This window comes from Phodopus roborovskii, unplaced genomic scaffold (assembly GCF_943737965.1).
Source record: "Phodopus roborovskii unplaced genomic scaffold, PHOROB, whole genome shotgun sequence".
In the NCBI taxonomy this organism is placed as follows: Eukaryota; Metazoa; Chordata; class Mammalia; order Rodentia; family Cricetidae; genus Phodopus; species Phodopus roborovskii.
Window position 1 is genome coordinate 33248499 of NW_026126407.1, and position 21235 is coordinate 33269733.

General features: G+C 41.1%; 2 protein-coding genes across 5 annotated transcripts in view; both read right to left on the reverse strand.

Annotated features, from left to right (window-relative positions):
• Adam19 (ADAM metallopeptidase domain 19) overlaps positions 1–21235 on the reverse strand; it is a 1172352-nt gene that overhangs the window by 260703 nt on the left and 890414 nt on the right. The window lies entirely within an intron of this gene.
• Clint1 (clathrin interactor 1) overlaps positions 1–21235 on the reverse strand; it is a 54042-nt gene that overhangs the window by 24298 nt on the left and 8509 nt on the right. For both annotated transcript variants that reach the window (XM_051180877.1, XM_051180878.1), the window contains exons 2-3: positions 1540–1644; positions 929–1025 (exon numbers count right to left, since the gene is read on the reverse strand). In XM_051180877.1, the coding sequence (XP_051036834.1) occupies positions 929–1025; positions 1540–1644 (202 nt within the window). The remainder of the gene's footprint in view (positions 1–928; positions 1026–1539; positions 1645–21235) is intronic.

A 21235-nucleotide genomic window follows, 5' to 3' on the forward strand; every position in this document is an offset into this window, starting at 1 on the left:
GATCAAGGCCAACCAGGCTACATAGAGAGACATTGTCACCTCCCTGAGCCCCAAATTCATGGAATGATGAGGGGTGTCTGAAGAGGAGGCTTAGTGGACAAAGTACTCCCTATGAATGCATGGAGACAGAAGCTCAGGTCCCCATCACCCACATAAAAAGCTGGGCAGGTCTGGCTGCCACCTGTAATCCTAGTGCTCAGGGGATAGGGTCCCATGGCAAGCTGACTGCACTAGCTGAGTTAGAAAGCTTGGGGTCCAGTGAGACCCTGCTCAGAAGATAATGTGGAATGCCTGAGGAAGACACACGAGGCAAAACTCCTGCCTCCACACACATTCAAACACACTCATGCACACCACTCTTACACACTCAACAATTGTTCAAAAACCTCCAGCTAATCCCAAGAGTCAAAATATCTCAAGCCTCAAACGTGAGTACTGCATTGGCATGCAGCGTGTTAGTACAAATCCTATTGGGCACATAGCATACTTTGAAAATAAATTTTGAGGAGCAAGAAAACATGATGAAAGAGAAAGGCCACCACCTTGTTTTAGAAATACACAATCAAAACTAAATGAAATGAATCTTATGAAAAGTACATTTATAGATAAAAATGTCAGGAAGCTGGCATATTCCAGTCTCAGTTAGTAGACTTTGTTGTACTGAATATTATAATACAATTATAAATTAAAGTTTACACAGAAGTGACAAACATGACTGGTTTCAATCTCAAATGCTCATGGAGTAAACATGTGGATGACTAGAGTGAATACTTAGAAACATCCAAATAACTTAGTAGGGGGAAAAAATGAAGAAATAATAAAAAATTTCACTATTTAAAAGAACACAAGTCCACAAAAACCCTCTGTAGTATGACAGACACAGCCATTTCTACACTGGCAACACTCAATCTTGGAGTTCCCACCGCACCTTATAAACTCTTCTCCAATTCTTTTTGTTGTCTTTTAGCATTCGGGACCAAAGCATGTTCATGAGTTCCGGGAACTGTTCATACATAAAGGTAGCTCTGAAAGAAAGGAGCCGTCCGTAAATATTGTAGTAGGTTAACTTTGACAGTAGATGGCAGTCTTGCTCTAGGTCCTCCCAACTGCCCAAATAGCTTAACAAATAAGCAGAAATCAAATTTTAATGACATTCCTCCTAAAATATACCCCCTCTTATTTTGTGCGGCACCCAGCACATCTCTAAGGCCAGGAATTACTCTGCCATTCTGAAAGCTTTTCTTTCACACCCTCAGTGCCCCACATTATCACCAAGAAAAACTTTTGTAGCTTTTCATTCAAATATTTTGTGTTCTTCAAAATTTGCCTAAGATCTATAGTAAGCCTCTAAATTTGACTGACACATTTTTAAAAGCTAATTTTTAATGGGAATGGAATCTACATAAGACTCCACAATATGATCAAAATGGATTATGCAGAATGTATAGTTGCAGTTAAACAGTTTAAAACTGAAAACTTCATTTTCCGTGTAAAGACACTTTGATTCTCTCTGCACTGTTGAGTCAAATTACCACTTACTTGGCAATCTCTCCCATGAGCTGCCCAGAAGGTCCCCAAGGATCATCATTCGTTGCTTCTCGAACTTTAGACTCAATCTCTGAATAATTCATAACCACATTGGTGCTGTACAGAAAAAAAAATGCACATGTGTGCATGTGCACACACATACATATAGATACACAAAGATTAGCATCAAAACTGAGCAACACATGAAAACTTAATCGTGATGCTAGTGTTATGTCCTAATGAGTTACCTCTATGGGGTGGAAGGCAGCTCTGTGCACAGGCCACCCCAAGGACACCACATTACATGTTTAAGCTATCCTAAGATTTTAGCTTTCAAGAATACAGATGCGAGACTCCATCAGCCCTAGTATGAATCCAGGAGAAATGGCTTTGGATCCAATCTCAAAGATAGCTGGACATGCTAGAGTCTATCATGGAAATACAAAGTCGCTTTTCTCACCATTGATGCTTTACAAGAATTCATTTTGTGTTTACAGGACATTTATTCTTACACTAAATTATAGGCTCTGACCTAGATCATATTAAAAAAAAGACATGACATGAAGATAATATTCTACAACTGTTTAAAACTATTACCAATATCTTCTTACAAATTCCTGTTTTTCTCTATCCAATAAACGTTGTTACTAGACAGTTACTGTAAACCCCACACCTTTACTGGCTACAAAAATATTTTCTTGGGAAAATTATTTAGCGTTTCCTTTAGGCTTCCAGTTTGTTGACAAGAATATGGAAGTCAGAAAGACCTGATTCTGATTGCATTTTGTGATCTTTGGCAAAACTGTTTTGTCTTAACTTCAGTTTGCTCAACTTTAGAAGAGGTTATGTACCTCAAAGGACTCAGCAATGGTGCTGAGTATGGGGTGTGGCATATGGGAAGTGCTCAGAAATGCTAGGTCTGACTATGGAACAGAACAACCATCTTATAGCAATAATGTTTTCAAAGAGTAAGACACATGTGAGGCAGCAAAACGTTTTATATTTTCGAAAACAGTTTGTCACATGTATGGAATCTGAAGGAAGTAAAGCCCTATAAAAACGTGACAGTACAGAGCTCATTTGATATTTGCAACTCCAACTATTATTAAATGAGTGTTGTAACAGATGAACATGGCAATTCAAATCTTCCTCTCAAAATCAAAACTTAGAATAAATAAAATCAGATTTGAACAGCTACTATTCATATACCCCTTTTGCTATGTGTCTTTTCCCCCCAGCTTAACTTTTTTTTATTGATTCTTTGTGGATTTCACATCATGCATCTTGATCCCCTGTCCCTTCCCATCTACCCTTCCCACCTCCCTCTTAGGATAAAACAAAGTAAAATTCAAAAGAGATAAAAGAAAAATAAAAATCTTAATCGTCGAAGCTGTAGTGTGACATAGTCACACAGTATATACCCTGTGGTATATATCATTACTTGCTATGAGTCATTGTTCTGGCTGAGGCCTGGGGTTTTTGCCACACCATAGATATTGGGCCCTCACTGAGGCTCCTCTAGGATATCCTGTTGTTGTGGAGATCCTGCAGCTTTGGGTCTGTAGGGATGGCCCTTTCCCCTGCTCCAGAAGATTACAGATGGGGTGGATAATGGGGTGGATAATGGGATGGGCCCACTCATATAGCTTTGGTTCTGGGTCTGGATGGTTGCAGCCAGTTCTCCCTCATCCTCAATGCCAGGATGAACTAACTCTCCAACACCTCTTTGGCTAGCTTACTCTACATAGTAATCAGCAAGGGGCTGGACCAGTTCTGCTCTCATGTCCTCAGGGCCTACTCACCTTTTCGGTCCCCCATCCGCATCAACAGGATCAGTTCTACTGTGTTGCCCAGTCAAGGTGCAGGGCCTGCTCTCCTGAGAGCTCCAGCTGGTGAGGAGCAGGCCCAGCTCTCCCACTCTCATGACCCAGGAGCCAGTTCTCCCTTCTGCCATAGGCAGCAAGGGACAAGAGGAGGCATAACCATCCCCTACCCCCAATGTGGCTTTTTAAAAGTCATTAAAAGTTGTTTTCCAACAGGCAGATCTCTGAGTTTGAGGACAGCCTGATGATCTACAGAGTGACTTCCAGAACAGCTAGGGCTACATAGAGAAATCTTGTCTCAAACACCACCACCACCCCACCCAAAAAAGTTGTTTTCTAAATAAGGAAGGTTTGAACTTACTACTCAGACCTTTAAACCATTCATTCCTTCAAGTACTTTGCTTAAGACAACAATAAACAGACTCCCCATCAGAAGTTAGCTATATACAACTGAGTCAAGTCATTAAACAAACTGTGCTGGCTTCTAGACAGGCACCTAGAGCACTGCTCTACCAAGAAAAGTAAAATCCTAGGTGTTTTCTTAAATCCTGGGAAACTTCCTCATACTTCACCAGCTCGTATGATAATGTGACCAGAAATTCCTCAAGGACCCACAACTCCTGCTGCCCTTGAAGACTATTAACAAATTTTCCTAAAATTCCAGTGATGATTAACAATTTGAGTAAATACTAGTGTCTCTCTTCTTCTTAATCTTGTCAACAATGTTATTAACAAAACTATATCTGCAATGTAAGATGATACAAAACAATAGATTTCACACCACCTTTGTTTATCCTGGTGGCTAAAGACTGTGGTTGTGGGCAGTTAAAAGCACCCAAAAGCAGCTGGGAAAATGAACAATACCAATTAGGATTATAATCTGCCTTGCATCTCAATACACACGAGATTTCCACTAAAAGACAAAGGAGTCTGCGCTCATGCACATGAAATATTTTCAGCAGAATTCAGCAGGGCTGAGGCTTTCACAACACTACTTTCCTTGTTCAAGCTACAAAGCCTGTGGGTCAAATGAGAACCCTTCAAAGGCTCTTAGCTGAAGGTCTGCATGCTGGAGTGGTGTGCATTTAGGAGAGGTGGCAAAGGGCCAGCAATTTAGAATTTCCGCATTTCCTTAGTTGAAAAACAATGGGGGCTATTAAAACATACTGCTGGCTATAAAAGACACCCACAGAAGGATGTATGCTGTTACTATGACAGCGAAAACCTAACACTTCCACATGAACAACACTATTTTAAAGCTATTTTCCAATAAAACTGCTACTTTCAGAAATGAGCAAGAATGAAGTATTTCTTTAAACTTTCAATAACTCAGAAACAATTGTAACTAAAACAAAACAAAGAACACTGTAGTTTGACCTCATTCCACCATGTTTAAAAGCACCATTACTTGGATGCTTTCTATCTTGGACCTATTCTTGATATCAGTAACACTTTCAAAACGGAAAACTAACAGTTTAAAAACGGAAAACAATGCCCTTCAAAAATGAAAATTAAAAACAACTTTACTTCCAGGTAGCTTAATTCTATGTCTTCCCAGGACTGACAGAGATTTATGTCCCTGTCTATTTCAGTCACTAGAGGGGGCCCTCTAACCAGTGTTCGGACACACAAACTCTAGAGAAAAGTCTGATTTGGCTAAGCTGGAGAGGGCGAACAGCAGCTTCCCAGGACCTGGGCAACTGTGAATCAAGTAGTTTCTGTGCTTGTAGCAACGTCTATGCCAGAAGAACTTTCAAAAGGGCATTTTGATAATGAAGTTTTCTGAGACATTTACGCTCCCTGATAAATAACAATATGAGGCTGGGTCACACTCCTGCAACACCCACACTTTGGAGACAGAGGCAGCAGGATCAGGATCAATACTGCAGCCTGAGCTCTGCTGTAAGATCCCGTCTCAGACAATGTCTTTAAATGTAAGGACCCTAATTAATCCAAGAAGACATCAAGTATAGGCACTATACTGCTACAGAACGTAACATTAAAATCACGTTTAAAGATACACTCTCAGCTACTGAATATTTTTTAGGATATATTCAATAGGAAGTGTCCGATAAAGAAGAAAAGTGGGATCTAGGAAGACGGCCCAAAGGTTAATAGCACTTTGTACTCTCCCAGAGGACCAGAGTTCAGTTCCCAGCACTTGTTAGGCAGCACACTCACCAAGTTCCTATAACTCCAGCTACAGGGAACCTGAAAACCTTTTGACTTTTTGAAGCACTAAGACATACATATAAATAAATAAATAATAAATCTTTTTTGTTGTTGTTTTTTGTTTTGTTTTCAATACAGGGTTTCACATCTGTGTAGGTTGGGAGCCTGTCCTGGAACTCGTTCTGTAGACCAGGCTGGCCTCGAACTCAAGAGATCTGCCTTCTTAGTGCTTGGAAGTAAAGGTGTGCACCACCACTGCCTGGCCAATAAATCTTTATTTATTTATTTTTTTTGTAAGAGATAAAAGAAATTTTTCTCTTCTCTTACACATGTACTCTGTGTCACACACAGAGGTCAGAGGACAACTTGCAGAAGCAGGCTCCTCTCTCCACTAGGGGACCCCACACACACAACAACAACACACTGTGAGAAAAAGTAAACTTTCAAAACAAAGTCCTAACACACTTGAAGATCGGACACCTTCAGTCTGAACAAAGCCATGTCTATAAAGACTTGATAGTAGGCTGTAAATAATATTTTCTCACTACAGAGTTGCCAATATTTATAGCCACTTGCATTTTTATTTGTCAAAACAAGACATTTTTGTGGGCAGTACACTTCACACTTCACTCACTGACTCTACCTTGTGTATATATCTGAGTAAGCAAATCACTGAGGTCAGAAGCGGGCACTGGATCCTGGAATTAACTCAAGTTCCCTGTAGGCACAGGTACCCTCAACAGCTGAGCCACCTCTCAGACCCAGAGGTAACTTGGAGACAGTTTCCCACATGGCCCCAGGCTGGAGATCACCCTGAGCTGTGAGGTGGGCCACAGTAAGAAGCTGGGCCAAATGAGACTCGTTCCCAAACACATACAGCAGATCTGGGGCATGGTGGAAGTAGAAGCTATGTTTTTGCTACAAACTTTCCAGTTGTGTATTAAAAATGAAGACTTTGAACAGAAGTCTAATAAGGAACCATTGCACTTTACACTCATCACAGAGGTAATCAATGTCAAGGAATCATCTGTTGACAGCCACTGCTGACACAGACAGATAACACCACCTAATACTTTTCTTCTGGTTCTAAACTGTCTTTCTCTAAAGCCCCCAAGAGCAAAATGTAAGCATTCCAAGCTGGGCATGTTGACCTATGTCTGTAATTCCAGCACCTACAAGGGTCCCATGCCAGCTTGGACTACACATTGTAAGAAGCTGTCTTGAAGGCAGGAAGGAAGAAGGAAACAAAGAAGGAAGTATTCTGAAACCCTGTAATTTTAATGCGTGCTAAGGAAGTATCTGTTCCTCTGCTTCAATGATCACATTTCTAACACTCCAGGAAATTTCCCACTATTCTACGTCAGTATGGAGGAGGCAACACAAACCAAACTCATGGATAAATGTCTAGAGATTCATAAAAACCAGTTTCATCTCTCCATTCAAAACTGTTCTGTTTCCATAAGGCACCAACTTTCTGATTGCTGCTAATGATGATTTAATCTGGCAAGTTTTCAGGAAAATCCTTGAGTAATTTATGAAACAGATGTGAAAAGAAGATGACATGAATGGGACAAGCCAAGAAAAATATCCTGGTGTCAGCAGCTAAACCATGAGCTGTAGGAAGACGCCATTTCTCTTTCCTTACACTCCAGGGGTGAGCAGCACTAAGCAAAACAAGCTACCCGACAGTAGTCCATTCTGACTTAATGTGGGCCTTGGCTTCAGGAACAACTCCACAACATAAGGCTACAGTAAAAGAGGAAGGATACTGTACTTATGTTTTCATCAAGTGACTTCATCATTTACAGCCATACAGCATATGAACAAAGCAACACACAGATTTACTCGATCAGTGACTTTGTAAGTTACTAGGGTGTGAATTTATGTCTCTGGTGCATACCTACTGTTAGGATCTCTAAACAAACCAATCACTGGCATGTCTCAGTTTCCTCATTTAAAAAGTTCTTGTAGTTGGGCGTGGTGGCGCACGCCTTTAGTCCCAGTACTCAGGAGGCAGAGGCAGGTGGATCTCTGTGAGTTCGAGGCCAGCCTGGTCTACAGAACTAGCTCTAGGACAGTCTCCAAAGCAATACAGAGAAACCCTTTCTCAAAAAAACAAAACAAAACAAAATGAAAAGTCTCTGTATATCATGATTATGGTGATCTAACAACATGTGCAGGCAGTTAGCCGAGTTTTCTGCTACCACTGTTTTTAGGCTGAGTTTTTCACCCCAAATGACTGAATGGACTGAATGTCAAACACCCTACTGGCTCATATGTCACTGTTTTTAGGTTGTTTTTTTTTTTTTTTTTTTTAACCCCAAATGAGTTTGAATGGACTGAATATGAAACACCCTACTGGCTCATTTGTCAAAAACCTGAACCCTGCTGGTGGCAGTGTTATGGGAGGATCTGGAAACTACAGGAGATAAGATCTCTCTGGAAGAAGTCAGTCAGTGGAGAAGGTCCTCTGTTTCTACTGGCTGCTATATAATGTGAACTCTGTGCTCCTCCTCCTCCTTGCCACAATGACCTCGCACTACTGAGACCATGAGTCAAAGAATCCCTTCCTGTCTGTCAAGTAACTGCTCACAAAGACAGAAAAATTGACTATGAAGTTCCCTATCAGGAGGGCCATAATACATATGGCATCTAATCCCAACTGCCTCAAAAACAAGTAATTAGCAGAGAATGGGAGAGATGGCTCTCCATCATCCTCTCTCAGCAACTCACAACTACTTGTAACTCCTGTAACTAACATTCTTTTTTGGACTCAGTGGGCAACTGCACTCACATCCACAACATATAAAGATGTGTATCTACACAACCCAAAGTAAAACTCAATTTTTACAAAATAATAGCAGAAATCTGGCAGTGTGGTTTGGTGGTACAGAACAAGGTCCTTGGTTCAATCCCCACCGCACTAACCAACACTCCAAGTATCTAAGCTCTTAAAACATCCAAAACCAATGTTCATGTCATTACTCCACGTGCTGTGAGGCTGAATTAAGGGGTCTTAGCATAAAACTGAGTTTCCTTTCCGAAGACATAAATTATACTAGGAAATATCTGGATATTCACTGGGTCTTACTGGTTTGTGTGGAACTCTGTTCACTTCCTAGCAGGGGGTTCTGCTTTTATGACTTAGGCAAACTTACAGAAGAGCCATTGCTACAGAGCTTGCTTGTCTCATGACATGGCAGAGATACTATTTTCTAAAGAGGCACCATGCCAGCAAGGGCTGATAGATCAAGCTTCTCACGGCTAGCAAAATAGAATAAATTACACACAAGAAGAAGATTAAAAAGTACAAAATATATGAACGTGTTTAACAACTACATAAAAACATGCACATGTGGAAAAAAAAACTCAGAAGAATTAAAAACCAAATTAAAGCTCCAAACAAACAAGGCCAATGAGCAGAGTGGGGTGATGGGAGAGGGCCACTTTAAAACCTTTAGTATTGCTGGGCGGTGGTGGCACATACCTTTAGCCCCAGCACTCAGGAGGCAGAGGCAGGCGGATCTCTGTCAGTTCAATCAAGGCCAGCCTTGTCTACAGAGCTAGTTCCAGAGCTACAGAGAAACCCTGTTTCTTAGAAAAACAAAACAAAAACACAAACAACAACAAAAAACCCACATTAAAAACTTAGTATTATTTAGATGATAGGGAAGAAAACCAAAAACCAAAACAAAACGAAAAAACAGTACCAAGACTTGTCCCATTTTGTCTGCAAGTGCTAGACGGCTGGATAGTCATAACTGAGCTGGGCATCAACCCTGCTCAGTGGTTCAGCAGTGCCCAACTGCAGATGAACAGCTGTGCTTGCTGTTCTCATCCTTTGGCCAAAACATCTGGCCATCACCAGTACACTACTCCCTAGGAATGACAGTCATAGCCTGAACTACTTCTGTTTTCTGCTTTTTAAAATGTTTTATGTTTTTCAGATAAGATTAGTCTAAACAGTCCTGTGAATGCTGTCCCTGGGGACTGACAGCAGGTGCTCCCTGAGAAGTGGGTTCTTTGTGGGGCTGGGCAGTGTTGGGTGCAGAGAAACATCCCAACTATACTGCTTCTCAGAGACTCGCCTAGCCTAATTGTTCATCCCAGGACCCCAAACTGTACATTCCTCAAACATTTCTAACCCCTGCGGTTGCAACTGGGCTAATGTCAGAGCACATTGGGCTTGCTTACTTTAAATTTCATTTGCTTATTTTTGTGTAAACAGGCCCCTCTCCTTATTTAACACTGGGTGTAAAAAAAAGCATTTAACCTTTACTGCAATCCCTTCAAAATTCTTATATTTTGGCTTTACAATTTAATTTCTAATCTCCACTTTATCATTTTATGCCAAACACCTTCCCCTTCACTTTGTGCTAATTTTACATGGCACAGCTGAACAGACAGGCAAGGAAGTGCTCAAAGAGATGAATGGACAACCCTGACCCCTCCACATGGCCTGACTCTCTGGAGCAGTGCTTCTCAGCCCCCCACCCCCAAAGAGGTGTAACGTTGCTCACAAATGCCAATTAAAGATACATGTGATGTTTTCAAAAGAATTAAGTTAAATCCCAAGAGTGAAAATGACTATTTTGGTAAATCAGAGCTGCTTTTAAGCAACAGAATGACATTTTTCTTTGTATTATTTGACAAGGAGTAATATGAGCTTGGGGCTCATCAGAAGGCTGGGCAGCCTACATACAATAGTCAGAATGCTTACAGCCTACCTGTTCACTCCATATGAAGAATACAGGCTCTTCAAAAAGGAGCACACTGACTCCAGGCTGACAGCTGGGGAACCTGTATAAGACCAAACTAGGCCCCCTGAATGTGGGTGTAAGTTGGGAGCTTGGACAGTTTATAGGGCAACTGGCAATGGAACCAGTATTTATCCCTAGTGCATGAACTGGCTTTTTGGGGCCTATTCCCTATGGAGGGATACCCTGCTCAGCCTAGATATCGGGAGAAGGGGGGAGGGTGCTTTGATCCTGCCCCAAATGATGTGATAGACTAGCACAGAACATCTCAGTGAGCCCAAGGGCTTAGAAAGAAAGCTGCTTAGGCAGCTGGTTTACAATTTCTTTGGTCTAACCAAAGTTCTGTCATCTGATACCAAGCCCACATTAGCCGGAGAAGTTCAAGGAAACACACAAAGATGAGGTTTGAATATCTCCTCAATTAGACAGCATAAGTTACTACAGATTGTGTCATGTTCAGCTGCAACCACAACCACAAAAGACACAAAGAGAAAGAGCAGAGTACTTTAGCACCATGACTCTCAACCTTGCTAATGCTGCAACCCTTCACTACAGTTCCTCATGTTATGGTAACTGGTTCTCAACCACAAAATTATTTTTGAGGCTACTCCATAATGGTTATTTTATTTTTCTACTGTTATGAATCTTAATGTAAATATCTGATATGCAGGCTATCTGATATTTGACCCCTATGAAAAGGTCGTTCAACCCCAAAGAGCTTGCGACCCATAGGTTGAGAACCACTGCTCTAGGTCATCTGATGAAAAGTTCTTGACCAGCTCTGACTTCCAGTGCTTTCCAGTTCTGATTCTTCTTGGTCACGAGTATGTTTAAATGCAGTCACATGATCTGGGCTTGTGAAAGAGAAGCAAGCTCCCCAAGCACACCTGTGAACACCAGCAGAAATGACTGACGGGTTTTTTGTTTTTGCTTTGTACTTTTTTTTGTACCTTTTTTTCTTTTTAATTCTTCTCTCATATATTACATCCTGACCACAGTTTCCTCCTCTCAAGGTTGCTGTTAATTGTGGGACAGTGGGCAAGTATGGTCCTCTTTCTTGTGGATTCTGTACTTGCAAACTGACCAAGACACTAAAGTGTACCTGCAACCCTAAAACCAATAGTCACGTGCTGTCCTAATCTCTTGTGGACATGCCTATGTAAAACAAGTCCATCACACTGGTTCTCAGCTGAGGTCAAAGATGATACTGTGCTCTCCCTCACTCAGTAAGCTCTTGTTGTTGTCTATTAAGTACCATGTTTCCATGATCCTGCTGTTTAAACAGCCCACAAAGGCAGTGTATAAGTGCCGTTCAGTGTTGCTCTAAGCTCAAGAGGGCTGTACAGTGGCTCACAAAGATACGTGAGTTATAACATGGTGCTGAAGAAGGGGTTCAATGGGCAGGGCTCAATGAAACAGGTACAACACATAAAGTGTTGGGGTTTGAGAGATGGCTCAGTGGATAAGAGCACTGGTTCCTATTCCACAGGACCCAGGTTCAATTCCCAGCAACTCACAACTGTCTGTAACTCCAGTTTCAGGGGACCCAACACCTTCACAAAGGCATATATACAGGCAAAACAAGACTGCACATGAAATAAAAATAAATTATTAAAAAACAATAAAGTGTCTACATCAGAAATACATTTTTAGGTTATGGATCAAAGGGAGCAAATGTGGCTCAGGCTCAAAGAAACTCAACTCTACCTTTTTAACTAGGAGCAAGCACTTGGTTTTTGCTAACTTTGTTAATGATATCCTTACAAAAACCTAATAAGGAATGCTGTACCTTATGCACTGGTGACTTAAGGTTCAATTCCTAGCACCAAAAATAGATAAATGGTCACTTGAGAAGCTGACTTGAGAAGTGAATCCATATATGAAATCAGTTACCTTAGATAGGGGTGGGTGGGAAGGTAAAGAAGTGAGACCAAGAGGAGATGAAAACACACCCCATCCAAAGCAAACACAGGATGAATACATGGATGTCCTAACAAACAGCACCGTAGGGGAGGGGGTTGTTATTGATGTTTTGATGTTGCTTTAAACACATCATGGAAGTGTTTCAATCCAGGAGTCATTTGGAGCTTAGATGGAATTTGCTCTGCCACCTGAAATTATCTCAGTGACAGGAACTGTGTGCCCCCCCCCAAAAAAAAACAACCGAATTACTGAATTAGTAATCTACAACTTAAAGGGATACTTAAACATTTAATTAACCCCCTCCCTCCACATACTCGTGTTACATGAAGAGCCAGGCACCGGCATGGATGTCATTTAACACAGGGAGACAGTCTCTCATGTCTCTCTCTCTCTCTCTCTCTCTCTTTTTTTTTTTTTTTTTGCATGGAAGCTTGTTTACTAAAACACTTCCAGGCTGGAACTGTGTTCTCCCCACAATCTGTTCCCATGGAAGGACTGCACAAAGCTGCCATTGCCTGTATAGTGATAAATACTCTTGGATTCTCTCCAAAGTACAGCAAGGCATGGCATTCCCAGCTTTACTTTCTCCCCTATAACATGGCTGTATTAATGACTGTAATTTTTTTTTTTTTTTGGGTTTCTTGTGACTTTGGGGGCTGTCCTGGAACTAGCTCTTATAGACCAGGCTGGTCTTGAACTCACTAAGATCCACCTACCCCTGCCTCCAGAGGTGCTAAAAGGCATCCAGGGCCACTCCCCCCCCCCTTTTTTTTTAAATATATAAACTTGTTGGCTGCTCTTCCGGAGACTCGAGTTCAGTTCCCAGAACCTCTATCAGGTGGACAAAGCAGCACGAAGGAGGTGTGGACACCCACATGCAGGTGTTGTGAACAAGAACAGCCCTCATAGAAAGTGTGGTCTTGGAGGAAGTATGCCACTGGGTGAAGACTCTGAAGTTTCAAAAGCTCAAGCCAGGCTCAGTCTTTCTCCACGCTGCCTGATGGTCAGGAGGTAAGACTCACGGTTACCTCTCCAGCACCATGTCTGCCTGTGTGCTTCCCCACTCCCCAACGTGACGATAACTGTTTCTCAGAAACGGAAAGCTAGCTCCAGTCAAATGCTTTCCTTTATAAGAGTTGTTTTGGTCATGATGTCTCTTCATAGCAATACAAAAGTGACTATGATGGGTGTCGTGTGTGTGTATGTGTGTATACACTTACATACAAAAAAAAAGATAAATCTTTAACATATACAACTCTAATAGAGTGGGTGAGTGGTGTGAAATAATTCTTTTGTATACTGTGAAGATCTGTCACTCGGATTGGTTTAATAAAACCCTGACTGGCTGGTAGCTACACAGGAAGTATAAACAGGGCAGCCAGACACAGAGGATGCTGGTAAGAAGGAGGGCGTAGTCAGGAGTTGCCAGCCAGATGCAGGGGAGCAGGACATGTACATGTACAAAATGAAGTAACGAGCCATGTGGCAACACGTTAAATTGTAAGAGCTAGTTAGTAATACACCTGAGCTATCGGCTAAGGATTTAAAATTAAAATTAAGTCTCTGAGATTACTTGGGAGAAGCTTTTAGGACAGAAATCTCTGCCTACAGGTGATGATTTATTTAATCCCGAGGGCAGGTTTTATTACTATCTATTTTACAGAAGGCACAACCACTAAGTGGGTGTGCTGAGGACCCAAGCTCGGGCAGTGCAGCTTTAATAACTGTGCTATTCAGTGATACGTCATACTCCTGACTTCAACAACCCCTCCCCCAATATACAACTCAGCACCAGTAAAGGACACGTTTGGGGTCATTTCACTCCCTTGCTTTTCAAAATCCCCCACAGGTGTCTTATAATATGGAAGACAAATCCAGATCCCTCACAAATGATTTACAAATGCCCATCAGCATTCCTCTTTGCTGCTCTGCCACACGCTGTCCCACTGCCTGTCTCCACAGAACCCCTGCTCTCTCCCTCCTCTTAGGAGCTCCACTTTTCAGTCTTACTGGAAGCCTCAGAAGAGAAAAGCCCTCACCATCACTCTCTACTTCAGCCTCTTCATAACCCTCTAGTGTCCTTAGAATTTACTTTGATTTATATATATAAACACACAAGTGCCTGCTTATCTATACATTCCACATGCTTGCAGTGCTCACAGTGGCCAGAAGAGGGTGTTGTATCCTCCAGAAGAGGAGTTAAGGTGTTTATGAGCCAATGGATGGGGAACTGAGCCCAGATGCTCTACAAGAGCAAGTGCTCTTAACCACTGAGCCCTCTCCAGCCCCAACTATTGTTTTCATCTGTGCCTCTTCTAGTACCTACAAGAGCTCCAGGTAAATGATAATTATTCATTCAATAAACTATCCTGTGGTTTCCTGTATTCCCTGTTACAACACTTTGTTCCTTTGGATGTGGGCATTTGCCACGAGATACATGCCTTTTATCTGTGTTACTCATTACAGGTTACATAAGCATAAAGAACAAAGTTAAAGGACAGGCTTAGATGGTAAAGGTACTTGTTGCTGAGCCTGACAACCTGAGTTTAGTCCCTGGAAGGAGAAAACTGAATCCTACAAATTGAGTATGCATGTGCGCGCGCATGCATGTGTGTGTGTCTCCTTCCATCTTTACATGGATTCTGGGGATTAAACTCAAGAAAGCTTGCATCACAAGCAGTTTTATGATAAGCTGGCCCATCTTCCCAGCACACCTCTTCTATTCTTTTTGTTTGGCTGGGTTTTCTTTTTTCTTTTTTTTTTTTTTTTTTTTTTTTCTCCTTTCAAAGTTTCTCCGTGTAGCTCTGGCTGTCCTGGAACTCTTATCTGTAAACCAGGCTGGCCTCAAACTCTGAGAGATCTACTTGCTTTGCCTCCCAAGTGCTGGAATTAATAAAGGTGTGTGCCACCTCACTCAGCAAGCTTTTCTATTCTTAATGTTAATGCTGAAGTTAAGAAACTGGGGCTAGGGAGATGGCTCCATACATAAAGTGCTTGTTCAATCATGAGGACCTGAACTTGAGTCCCTAGCATGCAAGCAAGCTGGCATATGTTACTGTGACTCAACACTGAAGGGGTGGAGACAGGTAGACCTCAGGGACTAACTGGCCTGCCACTCTAGTGAAATGGTTAACTTTGGTTCAGTGAAAGACCTTGTCTCAAGGGGAAAACAAGTGTGGAGTACAGAAGTGAATGAGAAGACATCCTGATACCAAACTCTGTCCTGACAGGTATGGATACATGCATACAACATATATACACAGAAAAAGGAAAGGGAAATTAAGAAACTGCATCTGTGCTGTATAGAGTGGTCCAGATCTATAATTCCAGCACTTGGGAGGCTGGGGCAGGCACATTGCCAGTTCAAGGCCAGCTTGACTGGGGCTACAAAGTAAGAACGCATGATACCTCAGCCTCAGTCTCCAGAGTGCTGGCATACATTCATATATTTTTAATTGGTGAGGAAAATGCTACTCTCAACATACAACCCATTCCTCTCCAACTTTACTCAAATGATGTCACATTCCAAATAAACCGTTTGTTTAGTTTGGAAGGAAAGCACGGGATATAACCTTACACTATCTACAAATACATTGTCAATTCTTACTTATACAAACTTCAGGAACAGCTCCTTCACACTTCCAGCTGCTAAATGAAGTGTCAACATCTAGCATTCTAATTAGAGCGCTGCTGCCATAATTGAGACTCTTACTGAGTAATCAGTCAAAGCTAAAGGAGGCTGCAATGCAGAAGGAGCACTTAACACAGGTGTGAGCTGGCCGGGACAGGAAGTGCTACTAGCAGGAATGTTTTCCTCAGAGTGATTTATTGACATAATCAGAATAAATACGCTTTGATTGTTGTCTGTTCATACCTAATTGATTTAAGGAAAGCAATTTGCATTGCTGGGAGGGAGGAAAAAACAAGGAGAAAACAGATACATAGATGTGTTCTTAACTTCTGAGCCTCTGTGACACATGAGCTGTCTTCATAAACCATGTTCTTTTAAGATCTAAAAACATGAAGCCAGGCTGAGGGTGTTGCTTAGCTGGCAGAGTGCTTGCATACTACAAGCACACACACACAAAAAAAGAGAGGCTCATTTTCAGTAACTTCCTTTCATGCAGATCAGAGTATGTGTCTATAGACACACCTGGAGAGGGGTGGGAAAAACACAGACAAGCATGTATTTGCTGGCCAGTCTGGACAAGGGCTCCAGGAATGCCCCTGTGATAATTTGTAGAACTTTCATTTACAAATACCAAGGTTAAAAAAGTCAGAGCACTGGCTGCTAGACAGTGTCTTCTAGACATGACAGATGGGCTGCACCCAGAAATTAACAGTATGCTTGCTGAAACAAGACCTGCGTGGTGACAATACCTGCTGACACATCAGTGTGGACCAGGGAGATTTCCCAAGCCCCTACCTTAGATGAGGAAACACAGGCAGCCAATGTGCCGAGAGAGAGGGAGAATCCAAGGACAAGAGGCCTCCTGGGAGGTTTTCCAAATCCAAGTAGTCAGCCTTATATATACACATATACATATGAACAAACACTAAATGGACTCAGGTTATTCTTACATACATACCTGTATGTATACATACACACATATTAGTATGTGTCTATATAGCTAAAAATAAGTTATAGAAAAGGTTATGTATACAGAAAGGCATGGGAGGGGTTGGAGGGGAAAGGGGAAAGGATGAAAATAATGGAAGTAAAATACTCATACATGATATTCTTAAAAAAAAAAAAAAAAAAAGAAAGAAAGAAAAGAAAAAGAGGTGGGCTGGAGATTTGGCTTAGACGTTAAGAGCTTGTTGCTCTTGCAGAGGACCCCAGCACACATGGTGGCTCACAACCAACTGTAACTCCAGTTCTAAGGGCTCTGATACCCTCTACTGGCCTCTGAGGGTGCAATTAATGTGTGTGTGTGTGTGTGTGTGTGTGTGTGTGTGTATGTGATATTTAAAAATTAAAGTTAAATCAGGGGCAAGGAATATAGCCTAGTAGGTAGAGTGCTAGTCTGGTCTAACACGCATGAAGCTCTGGGTTCTATCCACAGCACCACATAAAAACAGGAGTTCCAGCACACACCTGTCATTTCAGCAGTGGGGAGGTGGAGGATGAGAAGTTCAGGATCATCCTTGTTGACATAGTAAGTAGGATAGCCTGGGCTATGCGAGAAAGTCCCTTACAGTCCATGCTGCAATGTACCAGGTGCTACTGAACAGTTTTAAATCATCAGTTTATCTTACATGACCTATCTCAATAATGCTGTATGCATAGCTGCTTTTCAGAAAATTGATTTTTTTGTTGTTGTTAAGAACAGTGTGGTGTTATTCTCATGGAGGGGAGGATCATATGTTAAACTGTTTCACAAATAGGGCAAATATCCAAGGTACTTTAAAAAAATGAACACAGTCTAAGAATTCTATTTGCATGAGATTCCAATTATAATTGGAATAATAAAGTAGCTACTAGTAAACCTGCTATATTTAAAATAGGTTAAAATGTTATAAAAACACCATACTGTGTTTATTTACTAATTTATAAATAGAGTCTCACTATATAGTTCTGGCTGGCTTAGAACTCACTGACCTCAAACTCAGAGATGCCCCTGACTTTGCCTCCTAAGTGCTGAAATTCAAGATCTGTACCATCATTCTTGGGTAAATAAATTTTAAACCCCTATGAATTAAAAGTAACCTGAAAAATACTGTCACTATGTAACTTTAAAACCTTTGGGTCATAACTTTATAAAAAAAAATACTTAAAAATCTGTCGGTGGAGGGGGTTATATGTACAGGCTGGAAGGCAACTCGCAGAAGTTGCTTCTCTCCTACTACCACGAAGGTTCTGGGAATTGAACTTAGATTATCAGGCTTGGTGATAAGTGCCTCTGAGCCACCTTGATAACCCGGGGTTATAACTATTAAAGATAGCTCTCAATGACAAAATTAAAGAAAAAAAGTATATGGAGAGAACAATAAAAGAATCTTTTCCTAATACATCAGTTCATTTAATCCTAACAGATCCACAGGCAAACTACACCAATTTCACACAGAAGTAGCTATTGCCCCTTCCAATGTCTTAACCTCCACTCATGAAAAAAGAAAACTGAAACCCAAAGAAATTTATCAGCTCTGTTACCTCATGAGTGGCTATCTTACATTTAAGGTAAGGTATATTTATCAAATATACTATCTTACTCCAATGATAAAACAACAACAACAACAAAACTTGGATAAGTAAGCTTTCCAAGGAAAGCCATATAATAAATAGAGTAATCAAACATTCCCAATAGTCAGGAAGTAGGAAATTCTCTTTGTGGACTCTGATGAGTCTATCACAAATTGTAGTCACTACTGCCCAATTAATTCCAGATCCAACACCAAATATCCACATGAAATTGGCTATGACTCTAAAACACTCTCAACAGAAAGACAATAGGAAATATTAACTTCAACAGAGGAATGTCCACAACACCACCTTTGTGAACACCAACAGGGTCTTGTAGAGCTCAGGCTAACCACAAACTTGCTAATCTGCCAAGGCTGACCCTGAACTCCTGATCCACTTCCCAAGATCTGGACTAACAGATGTGTGTCACTGCACCCAGCCTCTTTTCATGTATACCTAAGATTAAACTCATATTTTATCTAATCCCCAAGATTACGCTTGGCTTTTTTGACATAAAGGCTAATAAGATAAAATAACAAAATAACTATATTTCAAATTATTGACTTTGAACTACTTAGTGAGGGCAAGAGGACTTCCCTGTCTTTCCTAACAAGTGCTCAATGCTATCAGCAGTGGCTTGGAACCACATGGGAGCAGTTTATCACCAGTGAGGGCTGTCATCTGACTTGTGACTTAGATTCTGACTCTGGTAGCTCATTTGAATTTCTTTCAGCAGTCTTATTTGAACAAGGATCTTCATCAAGCTTTGGCTCCGCCTGGTTCTTCCAAATGTCTGGCTTTGTGTTGCACTTTAAGTATCCAAACTGGAAGAGCATCTCCTACTGTGTTGTTGTTTTTCATGTGCAACTTCACAGAGCCAAGGAGTGCACTACAACCCTAAAGTCTGGCTTCCACTTTGTCCAGTACTCTGCAGAACTCTGTAGAAACTTGGTAAGACTTTTCAAAGTCTTGAATACTTGTAAGCTTTCAAAAGTGTATCTCAGTTACTATGTAACATTTAAATATTTGGAATGAATTAGAAAAGCACAGTACCTAGACAGCAGATACAAATCTAAGATGCTATTTCTAAGTGGTCCATTTGGAACATAAGAAACATCAGGAAAAGGTAGATAATAATCAAATAAGTATGGGATCATACTACAAAAACCAAAGGACTGGGAAAATGAAGAGCTATGAAAGTTATTCACTGACAATTACTGATTCTGCATTGTGATACTTCCCACAAATGGGACAACATTCTTTGAGATTGATGCCAGAGAATGCCTTCATGACAACAGTGAAGGTTTCTGTTCACGTATGAAAACTTCTGTTTCCTCCTCCATTTTGGATCAGCTAATGTAAAGATGATACATGGATACTGTAGAAGAGTAAAATTCTCTTTTGTGGAAGGTGCATGGGAGAACAGGGTAACTTGAGTCTTAAATAGTAAATATGTTTTCCAGGTTAAGTATTAGTTTACGAAAGGTATATGCTAGTAACTGACCTTTACAATCATGAGACAAGCTTGTCCGGTGATTCTTTGGAAAGACTAGCAAAGACTGCAGATGTATGTCCTAAAGACAGATGGTTGTGATTTTAGCCTAGACTACTACTTTTTATTTAGCCCATTTTCTTATTAGAATATTAAGCCAGTGGGAGCAGGGAGACAGGGACAGATATAGTCAAAATACATGGTATACTTGTATGAAATTGTTGAACAATAAAAAATACACTTAAAAGATTTTATTATTTCTTTTTAAATATTCAAAAACAAAACAAAGAAAAATCTGTGTGCCTGGAGTTCACAGGGCTTAGAAGAGAGTATCTGATCCCCTAAAACTGGAGTTGCAGATAGTTGAGCCATCATGTGGGTGCTAGGAATAGAACTTGGGTTTTCTGCAGGAACAGCAAATGTCCTCAAATTCTGAGCCCTCTTCTCCTGTCCCAAATTTAAAAATATTCATTTTTTTAAGATTCATATTATATGAATGAATGTTTTGCCTACATGTTTGTATATGCACATGTATGTCTGGTGCCCAGAGAAATCACAGGATGCTTTGGATTCCCTGGAAATGCATTTATGGATGGTATGGTTCCCACCACCATGTGGGTGCTGGGAGCTAAACATAGGTCCTCTACAACAGCAGCAGTAAGTATTTTTAACTGCCTTGCTCTAGACCCCCCCCCCAAAAGATATTCTTAAAAAAGAAACAAGCCTGGCTGTGGTGGTCAGTGCCTTCAGTCCTAGCACTTGGGAGGTAGAGGCAGGTGGATCTCTTTGAGTTTGAGACCAACCTGGTCTATAAGAGCTAGTTCCAGGACAGGCTCCAAATTGACACAGAGAAACCCTTTCTCAAACCACCCCTCCCCCCCAACAAACTTGAACGATGGCTATTTACTTTGGATATAACAAATAATCAGTTACTGTTGACCTTTATTACTAAAACTGTCCTGATTTAAAGGACAATCTAACAGATATCAAGTTAGCAAGTTTAACAAATTCACTCAAAATCATTTACAAGTGTCCGCTGCACATGATGTTTTAGCATTTAGCAATGAACAGAGCAGAAACTCTATGTAAACAGAAGAATGCAGGCATAGGGATGGTATATGATTGTAAGTTATGAAATGCAGAAGCCCAGGGCAGTGGTGAGACATGAGGTCAGAGGAAGAGCCTGACCACAGAGGTGAGATGAGAAGCCATTGAAGGATATTGAGCAGAACTGACTGGTTCTTTTGCTTTTTACACATTAAGTCTATGCTATGTAGTGCAGGCAGTCTGGAACCTGTGAGCCTCCAGCCTTAGGCTTCTTAGCACCAGGGTCACAGGAGTGCTGCACAATGTGCAG